General features: G+C 38.1%; 1 protein-coding gene across 1 annotated transcript in view; it reads right to left on the bottom strand.

Moving 5' to 3' along the window:
• DOCK1 (dedicator of cytokinesis 1) overlaps nt 1-14,154 on the bottom strand; it is a 332,981-nt gene that overhangs the window by 36,220 nt on the left and 282,607 nt on the right. The window contains exons 39-44 of the mRNA XM_085299124.1: nt 11,887-11,976; nt 9,248-9,352; nt 4,903-5,044; nt 4,619-4,697; nt 3,875-3,959; nt 2,255-2,341 (exon numbers count right to left, since the gene is read on the bottom strand). Of these exons, the coding sequence (XP_085155250.1) occupies nt 2,255-2,341; nt 3,875-3,959; nt 4,619-4,697; nt 4,903-5,044; nt 9,248-9,352; nt 11,887-11,976 (588 nt within the window). The remainder of the gene's footprint in view (nt 1-2,254; nt 2,342-3,874; nt 3,960-4,618; nt 4,698-4,902; nt 5,045-9,247; nt 9,353-11,886; nt 11,977-14,154) is intronic.

The raw sequence follows: 14,154 nt of genomic DNA, 5'->3' as shown, positions 1-14,154 counted from the left end.
AACTGTTGGAGCTGTGTTGTGAACATCACATGCTAAATTTAGGGCTCTTGTCATTTTTATTAACGCGTTTATAGCCATCCAGTAATTTGYTGATGAACCATTGCTTTTAAAGCTCTTGAATATCTATAGAAATTAGCACTCATTGAGCTGACAGACGTCTCTTTAATTTTTCTATGTCAGCAATCACGGCTTTCTTCCTCGCTCTCCTTTCTTTCAGCATTTGGACAATCCTCTTGCCTTCTGTTTTAAAAGCAGATGGAGGGTTGTAGTTTCCAGCCTGCTATAAACTGTGCCTTGGACCTCGTTGAAAGCTATTTATTACAAATTTCTATACTTGTAATTATGAACTTTCCTTCAAGCAGCCTGCTAACTCTGGGCACTAAACAATCTATTTATGGCAAAGAAAAAATTACACGCTCCTGATACGTATTTGCAACACTTTAAAGATTAAACATCAAAACAAAGTATAGATTAGTAATTGCGCTTTTTTAACCTCACTAACTATAATTCAAAATCCAATTTCTCAGATTTTTTCCTCAGAAAAATTTTTCCTCTAAAATTGTTTGGGGCCAACTAAAGCAAATTAGATTCAGAATAATGAATATACACAACAAATTCCTTTTATATAATGAACAAACTGAAAAGGTTTAGCTAAAATTGCTCAGAAATAAATAATAAAAAATATATATATTTGAGGAAATGATGCACAYTTCTACTGCTTATGTAACATAATTGAACTTATTAAATTATTCAGGCCTCTTTCATCACTGATTTGCTACAATCTCACCTTTTCATTTAAAGGTGTTCTAATTTCATCAATAAAATATTAAACTGTCACAGGTATTTTAATCCTCTTTGTTTAGTATAACAGCAATAATATTTGTATCCATAATCAAAATTTAGCATTAAGGGAGATGCAGACTCTGTGATCACACTTCTAGCACTGTMGCTGACAGCAATCTTGAAGAAAGTCAATACCAATTTTGTAGCAACTACRCCAGAGCCCGGTCAAAAGTTATCCTTTGCTGTCTTCCCACATATTATTAAGTCCCCTTCCCGTATCATTTCTCAACTGTGTGACTAATATAATCCTTACTTACAAAAAGCTTATAGAAAGCACTCTCCCAGGATTTATGCGCATTTCTGTGACAAGCATAGCGTTAAAGGTGCATGTATACAAATTGCTTGCATAAAGCAGCTTGTCAGGCTCCATTCTTAACTCGTAAGGAAAAGGGACTTTCCTCAGATTTGCCAGCCCTTATAAACAACACTTTTGGCAATCAGGAAGATAAATGCAATCTTCTCTTATCAGGATTATATTGAAAATGCAAAATTCATTAAAAATTCAATGTTTTTTATACAGTTGTCTATTACTGTCAAATATCACATTTATATTCTGTTACTATAGATACCATAGTAATTTTCTGCATTACTTCTGTTCATCTCAATACAACTGTCCAACATAACCTCAGTGGAGCAGTGAAAAAGGTTTTAATTAATCATATGCAAATTGTTCTTTCCCTTTAAAAATAAGCCTCACAAGGGAGATTTAAAGACTGCAGTAACAATGTTTTTATTGCTACTTAAAAATTATAGCTGCATAAGAATAATTTAATCATTAAGACATTTAATGGCCATGTCTTATCTAAACAGTGTAAGTGGTATAACCAGAGAAATGCATAYTTTGGAGTTAGTGAGGTTGCTAGGGTATATTTTAACTAACTATGGAAYAAGAGCAACATGAAAAGAATCTTTAATCACAAATGAAAAGTAAAGAAGAAATTCAGACACATATGATGCAGCTGGTTTATGGTATAYTTTGCATAAATTACAATCACAATTCCTAAATTCTCTTTTCCAAAATGCAGATTGTTTTTTATACAACAGGGTTCTCCCACTGCATCCAGGTCCTCCTTCATTTCAGGACACAGCAAGCACCACCAGCTTTAGAGGCTCACCTGCTGAAAGGTAGGAGTACTTTATAAAAGCATTTCAGGCCTTGTCCTGAAGTTTAGGGCAACTCGAGCACACTCATTTCTTTGTACCAGGAGTGGAAAAGCATTATTTTAGCCACCCACAGTCAACAACCCGCATCCGCAGCAAACCAGCAAGTTTCCTTTGCCTTCGGATGTTATATATAGCCGCATTGATTGGCTGTTCACTCAAGCACAGTCGTACGGAAACACAGGTGTTCGCTAACTGTATAAAAACCACGTTCTTTTATGCAATTACAATGATGCAAAATTGATCTTACCATGAAAACTGATTTGACTTCAAACCACCTTAGAATCCCCGGCAGTTTATAGGCGGTCACGTAGATGGTTCTCTCAATCCACATATTCTGCAAATGTGACACAAACCTCACGTTATCAGATGGACAGGGTTTATTTTAAACCTAGACTTAAACCATCATCATCATCAGAAGGAACTGCGGTGTAACGGACATTAAAAAGGAAGCTTCACGGGGAATCTGCTTGGAGASACGACGGAATAGTGCTTTAAACCTGAAGATGCTGTGGCACACTGCCACTGATACATTATTTAGCAGGGAAACAGCATGTAAAAGATCCACCTGCTTCTATGGGATGGGTAATTTTTTTAGTTTAACTTCCAGAGCTTTTAAGGACTATCTTCCATAAAACAACATCTTGACATAAGGAAAAGCTTTTTCCATGAAAGCAGCTGAGCAGCGGGGCAGGATCCCCAGAGAGGCCGCGCCATCTCCATTCGTGGAGATTTCAAGGCCCAGCTGGATAAAAGCCCTGAGCAGCCGGCTGGACCAGACCCTCCCGAGGTCTCCTGCCGACCTTGAGGCCTCGGCCTGAATTATTTGGTGCATATTTACATCCTTTTGCTGTTTTGAATTTAAGGACTGATGATTTAACAGCATTTAACTTTTCTTCACGTCTACATACTTGGTTCCTAACAGATGTCAAAAATGTCTCTTGACCTGATTTTGTGAAGACTGGCATATGTTAATAGTTCATTTTATTTATCTGAGTCTTTTTAAAAACAGAATTGTTTATTCCATCTCCCAGTAAGAGAAGATGAGTTTTCAAAATGATTTACATCTGCCTAAAAACTTTACCTGTGCTCAGAAATATATCAAACTGTAAAGCATTATGGCTTCAGAAAAAGGGGGTTTCCTACTTTCCTACCTTCTCAGCTACACCCCTCCAGATTAGATCAGCCACTTTGATGTAACAGCCACCAAAAGAGGCCAGAGAAACAAAAGGACACTCTGAATGAATACTCAGTCTTTGCGGTTGAAAATCAAATACTCAACATTCACCGGGACACAGATTCCGTTAGTAAAGTACACAGAAAACTAAGTTCTTTGTTTAAGAAATGATGAATGAATCTAACATTTTAATTACTACTACTTTACTACTAACTGCTCCTACTAGCACCACTGTGAATAAAATGATGTCTATAAAAGAAAGGTAATCAATTTTATGCAACCTGTTGTAAACATTTTGAGGAATACAACCTGTTCTCAGATGAGTTTTATTGACCATTAGATGAAACATATGGAGAAAAAAAAGAGGATTGCTGCAAAAAGATTGGTTTTAAAAGACACCTGACTAGACTCCTCATGGCAAGACAGGTTTCAGCAGGACACATCTATATTTTAAAGCCTAATAGATTTGAATTTCATTTTCAAAACAGTTTTTAACAGACTAAATATAGCTTTGTGCATTTTTTTTCCACTGGCATAGAACAGAACATGATAAATTGCTTTTTTTATTGAGCTTCTAGCAAAGAGAATCACCTTTAAACCTAGAATTTATTTTTAAATAACCAAAACAAAGAATGGTTCAGCTTCTCAGAGTGGAGGGGAATAAACAAAACCCAAAGCTTTCTTTTTCTTTACCGCAAATTCATTATCTGGATTTTTCTCTCCTTTTCGAACTGGGCGTGAATACTCAAACCTTTGGACTTCATTGACCCTATAGAAACTGAAAAAAAAAGGGGGGGGGAAGAAAAAGAAAGAAAATCTCAGGCAAAGAAAAGCATAATCATTATCAAATATTTTCAGTTCAGGAATCGTTGCTAAACTCTATTTCTAGCAAAAAAAGTGTATGTGCAAATACAAAACGTCTGTGGGACGAGTGTTTTCCAGTGGGTTACGTAAGACCTCTAGGTCTTATGTAAGGACCCAGGAAAAATAGGAAAATAGGAAAAATACCTATGAAACATCAGTACCATCACTGCGTTCCTTGGCTGTGYACGTACAGAGGAACATCCAAACACACCTCCCCAAAACGTAATCCAAATAAACAAGACAACATCCAACCTTAAAACAGTTACTGTCTGAAGAGGGGCTACAAACTCATCCTGACCCCGATCAAAACGTCCGTGCAGCCATACTTCACCTTCCTTCAGTTTTTATTACTTATTCATACTTATAGCAGCTACTAAACCGGGGTGTCACAGTAAGGAGTCAAGTCCCAACACACTCCTCCTCGCTAAGTTTTCCTTTCTCATATAAATTATTTTCATTTATTGTTTGACAGACTGGAAGACCTATTCACTATATCTAACATTTGTTACACAAAAAACTAATTTAAGTATCAGAGGGGAGACAGATAAAATTGCAAAAGCCACCAAAACTCACCTCACGATTTGTTCTGACACTGGCTTGTGAAATTTAGGTGGTAAATCAAGTTTGGGCTTTACCGTAAAGCACTGAATATCTGAATTCAAGGGTTAAGAACTGGAAAAAAAAAAAGACAATTTCAACCATGCAAARCAGACGGTTCCACTGAAAAGTGGACAGAAAAGTCAACAACCAGATTAACACGCGGCACTGATGAAGGCAGAAGGGCAACATCTGCCTGCTCCCGCGGCCGTAGACACAGGCACTTGTGCGGGCTTCTGCACGCCGCGGTACAAGGATACACTGGCCAGAGGAGTTCTTAATGTCATCGCCGGGTGGAGAGGTTGTTTTCATTTTTTCTGCGTTTGGAAACTGCGTTAACAACCTCGCTTCAAAGTCTTCGCGGCGTTCGTACTCCTTGCCCCGGTAAATGAACACTTTGTTCTGGAAACAAATCGAGAGGCAAAATCCTGTCAGCAGCATTCACAGTAACAAATTAGGATTGCTGAAATGTCAGTCCCAACGACGAGGTATTTTTCATCCCTAACATTATGATATCATCAATAATTTACAAGATTTTGACCTCAATTTGGTAAGGCAGGGATGCGTTTCCGTAACTCCAGTTCAGTACTGGGACCATGAAGCACACGCTTACCTTTAAGCGTATGTGCAAGCCCCACTGAACTCCCCAGGATCTAAACACGTGCTTTAGAGGATCTGTGGCACAGCGGCCCACTGAAAAAGTATTAAGGCAAATTACACTGTCTATGAAATCCAAGATCTCCCTAAAGCCCTCTTATCCATCTTCCAAAGTTAAGGAGGGAATAGAAGTAAACAGAGAGACCTAGGCGCTCTCTCTATACGTACTAAACGGGTACTGACAAGAGCAGGCAAGAGAGCAGAGGCAACTATAGACATGAAACAAGGCCAACTTCAGTATGTAGGTCCAAGGATACCAATTTTTTTTGGAAAGACTTGTACACTGTGGACTTCATACTAGTCTATTAGAATTTTGCCAGAATACAGTTGTCATAACAGAGTATAGCTTTCAGATTACTAAGTATATTCTATTTCTATGTATTGATTTCTTCYGCTAGCAATAAAGAAAATTAAGATAGATTTTATACAGTCCATGTACGTACTGAACACAAATTCTGAAGAAAACATGCGTATTTGTAAACCGATTAAACATATTAAAGTAAGTTCTGACATGAATGCAACACCTGAGTCTTAGAGTAAATTTTGACGTGAACGCAACACCTGAGTCTGAATATGCTCAACCTTAACTTTACTACTCATCTCAGAATGAATACCTGGTGAGAAGATTATATAGCATTTATTATTTAAAAAGTGTTAGGAATTCAGGTAAAAAAAAAAAAAGATGAAATAATTTACCTTTACCCTATCAGGTTCAGTTCCGCAATGCTATCTGTTGAAACTCAAAATAGATGAAAATAATACTCTCTATCTGAAAAAATAAGATGTGAAGGGCAAATGTCCAGGAAGTGTATTATAATTCACAGGGAGAATTACAATAGGAGAAAAAGCTTACATTGAGAATTTTCTCACTCARCAAGGCASTTAATAGCCAAATTTTAAGATTTTWTTCTTGCTCATTTATTACAAACTGACCAATCCTCAAGCCTTCATTAAAACATAAGTTTTCCTGAACTTAACAAGAAAGTTATTCACTTGTAATGAGAAAAAGCAGTTCAATATTAATAAAGCAGATTAACACTATTCTGCGTTGTATCCCTCAGACTGTACAGCCTAACATAGAGGTCCGGCTGGAAAGTTGCGTGTTGTACTCTGCACATTTTCTGCACGTAAATACTGTGGTTGGGGCAGGAGCTGCAACCAGCCGCCCCACTCAAACGCTCGCGGCAGCCTGCTGCGTCTCCGACGGTCCCAGGATGGACACGCTCTCGGTAGCGGCTCTAGCTCACTGGACGTTACCCACGTCTGCAGAGGGTAACATGGCCGCAATACTCTCTGTAAATCTGTGATTTCATCACGCGTTTTGTAACATAGTCTTGAAGATCACTGTTAATGTAAACCTTCTCTTTAGGAGTAGCATAAAATATTAATTCAATTATTTTCTAGAGAATCAGGTTGGTTGATCTCGACAATGACTCCTTCCTACCTGATAATAAACAAATTTTTGGCTGGTATAACCTAAGAGACAATTCAGATTTTAAAGAATTCTTAATAAACTTTTCTTATTTAATGTACCACAAACAAGCATTTTTGTTGTTTGACACTTGATAAAAGAATGTTTCATGTACAATGCCTAACTTGCATTTCAAATGTGACAGCAATTCTTAGCTTTCTGCATCGTCATCTCTTTAGCATCAGTCTTTTCACTCAAAAACCACAGTAGCTTGCACACCATCTTGGATTTGCGTCTGTTACTAACATATGGCTCTGTCAATTTGCAGAATTGTATTTCTTAAGCTTCAGGGCAGATCTGGGTGCTGATGATCCTGCCACTTCAGTGAACAGTCACATTCTCTTTGGCAAGAGTTGCCTGGCCATCATTTGGAGACCAAACAGCGTGGGTTAGCATGTCAGAGCTTAGCTCCAAATCTTTTTCAGTAGTTTGCACACAATGGATGCTCCAAAATACAGTCTTAGCCTGGCAGAAACTGCCCAGGGTCACTTTCCTCTCAGCTCAGAAGTATRAACGGCATAAGTCTATCTGTAATGCAGCACCCCAGAACGTACTACAAGCTACATGCATCTGCTTCTTCATGGGGTAATTCAAGAACTTCTACTTCTTTAACATAAGCTATGGTTAGTTTGTGGAAAAGGACTCATATATGATATGAAAAACTTCATTACCTAGCTTTAACTCTGTATTTCCTCCCCGATCCCCATTTTGACCAAGATTTTGGACAACACTTCACTGCTTGCTGATAGGATTATATAGAAATTTTCTCCACTGCTGGATTCTGTGACCTTCAGGTATGTTCATGAAATGAATGCTTGGGCTGAGTTTATTGGATTTTCCCAGTCAACATTAAACACTGGATCCTTCTGCCATCTCCCTCTGCTTTCACTGACTGATCAGCATGAACTGTAGTAGCTGCTTTCTGAATATACAGAACGGGGGCACATTCCACAAACTCTTGTGAATTCCTATTTCAGACTAGATTAATTCCAATCACAACACAGACCAATGTGCAGGTGATGTGTTCAGTTCTGCTGCCACTCCACCAGACCTCCGGAGTGGCCTAGTTTATTTTTCACAGGAATCCATTTGAGGCTGGATCCAATGAGAAAAGAATACTACTCTAATGTCCCAATTATTTACTTGAACAGCAGCAGACTTCTTCCAAATCAACTCCTGATTACTTGAGTAAATATTTTATTTCTTGGGGTTTTTTGCAAGCCTTTCCCTTCTTTTCTAAAAACATTTTAAGCGTCTTTGTGAATATCTGATCACAAGATTTCTAAGTGGATCACTCTAAGACAACTCTCTTCTGAAATCATCATGTTTTTTTTTTTCTTTACTTTGCACACTTTTAATACATCATAAATACATCTAAAGGAACCAGCTGACCACAAGTAAATGGATAAAAACAACTTAATCAGCATTCACTGGATTTAGCCATTGAGTCCGACTTCAGCATTTGCCTGGGCTTACCCTTGGTATTTTGCCATAATATGCGAGTGTTAAAATGTAATTATTCAGTTATATTCAGGAACTCATCTCTTAAACAAGTATTTCCAGGAGGAAACCTACTAGCAGCCCCTGAGACCGAATCTCCGAGTCTTCTGGAGCAAAAGTAATTTTATTCTTCTGTCTCTTGAACTGCCTTAATCTACTGGAACTCTTCCACAGGGGTTTGGAGAAAGATTCTTCCTAAACTGAAAATCCTCAGCTTTTAARACATGAGCAGCAGAGTAGCTAAATAGCTAACGTATTATTTCCATGTCACAGACTAGCAGATAGAGGACATAGTCCAGAGGCTCATGATACAGATGGAATTTAGATGTTTAAGTCCCCCAGCTAACCACTAGCTCAGCTCCRTAACAATCCGAGTTTCAGTGGAACAAATCTAAAATGATACTAGCCTTCCATTACTGTCATCTACTAAGTGACCTCTGTTTCAAATAGATGCATGACTCATGAATATTTATGATGAAATCTCCTGTGAATAGCAGCTCCTTTAAGTGGTCAACTTGCAAAAAACCCTTGCCAATAGCATGTAGAGAAAAGCAGTAGTAGTACACAAAGCTGACGCCGTGACATTCAACTTCCATTTTAGAGACCTTGCTGGAAAGGACACCCAGGTGAAAATATGATCACGTACAGAAAGACTTCTCTACCATTCACATCTACCTGTCAGGCAAAAATTTCACCATTTCACAGGTTTTATAGACTGGCAACATCTTCATTTCTAGCAATGTGAATCCTGAAGAAGTGTAAAGTATTGGGTATGTTTGAAGAAAACGCTTTTCTACAGAAAGTCTACTAATTCCATACTGGAAAAGAAAAACTAATGTCTGTTTTATAGAGCTACAACACAACCACTACAGGCAAAGCAGTGTCAGATAGTCTGTAAATAACATACTGGTATCGGTAATTCCTCCAAATGAGGCGAACTCTCTGGCTATCATCCACGGAAAAAGGTGAACACTTACCCTTATGAATGTGGGAAACCCTTGGCCATAGTATCCAACAGCAAAATAATCTGGTTTAGGTCTTATCACTTTCACAATGTTTTCATAGAACTGGGCTTGCTTTCTCTGAAAAATAAATAGAAGGAACACATTYAATCACTCACGCTTTAAAGCAGATTTCCTATGCTTAAGTTAGAGCTGAAATTCGAAGGTAACAGCTGCCTCTTATTTGCCCCCTTTTGTTCACTTTTCTAACAGACATTAACTCAAGTTTTGAAATATTAGACTCTGTATCCATTCTTTTCACGCTCATCTTGGTGAAGCTCMGTATTTAATCCCGAGCTCTTGAGGAAGCTGCAGAAATTGCAAGGCAGCGATTTGGCTCCCTGCAGCAACAGTGCTGATGCCCCAAACACTGCGCCTCCCTCGGCAGGCGGGACGGCGGCACACACGGCTTGKGAGTGCAAATATTATAAACTGCTTACTGCTGAAGCTAGCTCATCTCCACACTACTGACTTCTCGGTTGTCAGCTGTTGCATTTCGTTACATTTTTCTAGTATTTCCATTCCATATTTACAACTATTTATTTGTGTATGGAAAGCATGCAGTTGAAAATGGAAGAAAAATACAACTTTTGGAATAAATAYACACATGGCAGGCACCATCTGTTTTCACACTGGAATCCTTTATCTCAAATGATGAAATAATAACAAACATACAGATTTAAATGATCTCTTCATTAACTTATGTTTAGCCTATTCCATTCCGTATGAGAATGAATTCCGATTTTGGGACAGCTTGATTATTACTCCCGTACGACAGATAACAGTAAACGGCAAGAAGACTACAACGACCCAGATCTGCCGTATGTATCTCAGTTAAACCTGTAGCAAAACTACTTTTTTTGTGAATTGTCTCAGAGTCTAATATTTAATATTGCTCGAACAAAAGAGACAATAGGGAGAACCGGAAGAAACAAAAACCTTTTAATTTTATTGCGAGGAAAAAAGGAGAGCTAGAATGCACCAGTGAGAAGAGCCTGTGAGATATGTGAGACTGGAAATTGAATTTTGATCTTTCSCATATCATGGGTCAACATCCAATGSGCTATGGTATCAACCGTTGATACCRTATTCAGTTTCTCCTGCTAAATAAACAGGTAAACTCAGTTCTTTGGCAAGCAAGCACGAGAAGAGTGAGTTCTACATTTCCCGTGTTAGAAATGGGCACGCTTCCTTTACACGGGCAAATGAGCTACATCAGGTTTATACCACTGCATCTCCTGAAATTATTTCACTTGATGTAAATAACGGCATAGGTAGTGCATGAGAGAAAAGGAAAAAAAAAATCCATAACTCAATGTTTTTGGCCATCATCTACAATGTACAAAGTGCAAATTCAAGCTTCTGCTCGAAAGAATGGATAAAGTATGATAAAGAGCGGTTGCCTCAGTGACAAAAGCTTTTCATATTTCCATTTGTAAGCATAAAGATGACGGAAAATTACCAGGAAGGGACTCGGACATTAGCTGTCTACTGATGAATGATCTTATCTGACAAACGACAATAACCTCTAGCTGAAGAAGAACTTTCATATCGAAAAGCAGCATATTCAATATTGAACACAGCATCCTGGGCTCTGGGGTCAGCAGCACAGCCAGCAGACCAGTGAAGGCTCTTCTTGAATAACATAGCACCTACAAAATCTGTACATCTTTTACCGCCTGGAACAAAGAGCAACGTGAAACCAGGCTCCAGGTGCATTGGCTAGRTAAACAAATACAGCCAAAAATAACCAAAATATAGTTAAAATGCCTGTTACCCGAGAAAGATGACCCTCAAGAAGGGATATAACAAAAGAAAAGGACTAAAGAAACCATAAAATTGGGAAGGGTGAGATTTCCCTGTTTTCTCCAACAAATGCTTTTGGAGAGATGGCCCCTAGGCAACCTCAAGCTGAGCATCAGTGGACGAACAGGGTGCAATGACACCATGTTAGTGTCCAGCTAAAATAGACCAGGATAAAGCAGAGAAGCAATAAAAAAGTTAAGGAAGAGGTAATCTGGTGAGTGCAAAGGGGAAAAAAATGAGAACAAAACGTATCAAAAATTTGAAAGCCAAAAATTTTCTGAAACAAACTGGAAACATGAACCAACTTGTGTGAACTTGGTTGAGATGCACGGACTGAAAGTGACAACTGCCGTTTATCTCTTTGGAGCAGAGCATGCGAAAAAAGGGTGCAGGCATAACGAATGGGTAATGTCAGGGCAAAAATAACCAACTGTAGACGTGAGTGCTTGGGGATTATTCATACCTAAAAAAAGAAATGTGAATGTGGAAAGACACTTGAAAGAGAATGGGGACATTTCATGTTCCCATCTATATTTAAATTCCAGATTTTCTTTTATATCCTAAATAAATCAGCCTAACAAGTTTGCATTTTTTTTTCATCCAGGTTAAAAGCATATATATCAATATATCCTTTTCAGACACATCAGTGGTAGTCAATTAATCAGCATTTGTCCCAAACCCCCCAAACTAAGCATCTATTTTTGCATGTTATTAACATAAGAGAAAATTTCAATATTGTTCTAAAAGCTTAAAAATTAAAATCTTGAAAATCTGTTACAGTGTATATGTTATTTTTTAAAAAAACCTACCAGTAGTTCACTGAGTTGTTCATAATCAAACATTTCATTTTCATACTGTTCTGCAAGTTCTTTACCCAAGGCAATGGCCTCTTCCCACATCTGTTGGGAAAAAAATACCAAATAACAAACAAAAAACCTTAATTACACACCTTGGTTAAGCAACAAAACTGGAATAAAATAAATTTTAATAAAGCACCGTAAAATGTATTGTGTCACATGCCTCAAAACACTGTGCGTAAGACATGTGAAGCAGCTGTGGGAGCGTTACCCACACATGTCTCTCTTGAACGCAAACCAAGTAAAATGATCAAATTATTTCAGAAATAAAATGACTCCGGCTAGTCCCACTTGAGATCCAATAATGTGTAAACGTGGCCTGCYCAGCAAGAAACCCAGAACCTAGGACTTCAGACAAATGTTGTTGATTGATTATAGTTTCTAATCACCCTATGCTCTCTAATATCTATAATGTATATTAGACAGGACAGGCAATTTGCAGATATTGCTTTCAACAAATATTCATTATATTTCCATAGGCTCTTTTTCTTCTCTTGTTCTTCAACCATGAAATTCAGCTGCTGTCTCAGCTGACCCAAAGTAATTTAACAATATCCTTCAGCTCTTCAGAAGCCAAAAATCTTAATGAGGAGCAGTAAGAATGTTTTTAAATGTGTATTTTTCATTTTTTCTGCTTTGAATGTAAAGCACCGCTCCAAAAAAAGTGCTTAAATTAGCACACCAGGAAATCCATGTTCTGTCTCTGCTGCTGAAATTTGGCTGGCAACACTGACTTCACTTTGTTAAAAAAAAAAGGGGAGGAGAGAGAGAGTTGGAATGAGTTATAAATCAATTTGTTTCATATTACTCTTCATCTTAAATTTAAATTCCCTTTCCATACCACCTAATACTTTTCTCAGTATCATGCCACACATTGCTCGCCTTGGTGAAATACAGGCTGYGGCTTTGAAGAGCATGAGGCCAGAAGGTTGAGTTTCAGACAAGGCATCACCAGCTTTCTAGAGATGACAAGAGCTAGATGCTGGGAGGAGCTGAGAGAATGGCACCCAGGGAAAATTTCATGACTGCAACTAATTCCTGTGTCCGTCCCACAGAGACCTGCTTTATTTCACTGCACAAATCAGAAGCATTCTACCAAAACAAAAAAGGCCCCCAAAATACCCCAAATACACAAAAGAAAAAATAAAATCCCATGGCTCAAAGCTAAAAATAATAAATGTTGGGTAAATTTTCTTCACCTTTCGATCTGCAAATTGAAATCATGTTTACTAATATTTCAAGAGAATGTGAAAAATAAAAGACCTTTAGGAAATTTCCTAATTCTAGATGTTAGGGCTTTAAAAACCAAACCMAATCACTGAAGTCATAAGACTCGTACTATTGTGAATGCTGGCAACACTGACCTTACCTGCGTACCAGCTAAGGGGTCAGACGGGCCACAGGGACACGTGGTTGATACTCTCAAAGTGAGGGAAGCAAGAAAAAAAATACGGGCCAAGAACTTCACCAGAAGCTGCTGGTAGGTGAGAAAAGGGAGCTTCTGAATCCGAAAGAAAAAAATCTCTCTGACCCTAGGGAAGAACGAATGCATTTTCTCCAACAGGACGGATGCTTGGGCAAACGGCAGTTGAAYGGTGACATAATTTAATTCAGAAAGGAGACAGGAGCTCATGAGATGTTGCTTCTGCTACCTACATTGACTTATCTTCGTGACTTCAGGTGATATTTGAGTGTTTATCTGATTTTTCTCATTGCTACAGCAGGGTTCACTATATTATTTTCCTAGAGAGGAGGACTGGAACGAGCATGAGTTACCTAGTGTTTATAAAGTGCTTTGAAGATGAAAAAATGCATCAGGATGACTGATCACCACCACCAGAATAAGGAATCCACATCTGCAGACAGTCACAGGGCAGTTCTTACACTCAGGAACAGAACTTTTGAAAATSGAAGATTTGCAAAGTTTTTACCCATATTGTATGCCTAATCTAGACTCTATTATCTCTAAATAAAATTAACATGACTTTGAGAATAAAGGAATATTTAGTGAAAAAATGAGCATATTCTTACATTTTAGCCTAGATTAATTTTGGCTCAGAGGAGCAATATATTACCACTTTATAGAAAGTAAACGAATATTCATMGTTGTTTGATAAGTCAGCAAGCAAACCCTTTTAAAAAATCATTTAACCTTTCTCCGCTTTGAATGCCGCCTCCTCTTCAACTTCAGTCACCCGTAACTTCTTTTGCACACTTTCA

Source organism: Rhea americana, unplaced genomic scaffold, assembly GCF_003343005.1.
Source record: "Rhea americana isolate MKP2758 unplaced genomic scaffold, rheAme1 scaffold_145, whole genome shotgun sequence".
In the NCBI taxonomy this organism is placed as follows: domain Eukaryota; kingdom Metazoa; phylum Chordata; class Aves; order Rheiformes; family Rheidae; genus Rhea; species Rhea americana.
This window is presented reverse-complemented; position numbering and strand designations above follow the sequence as displayed.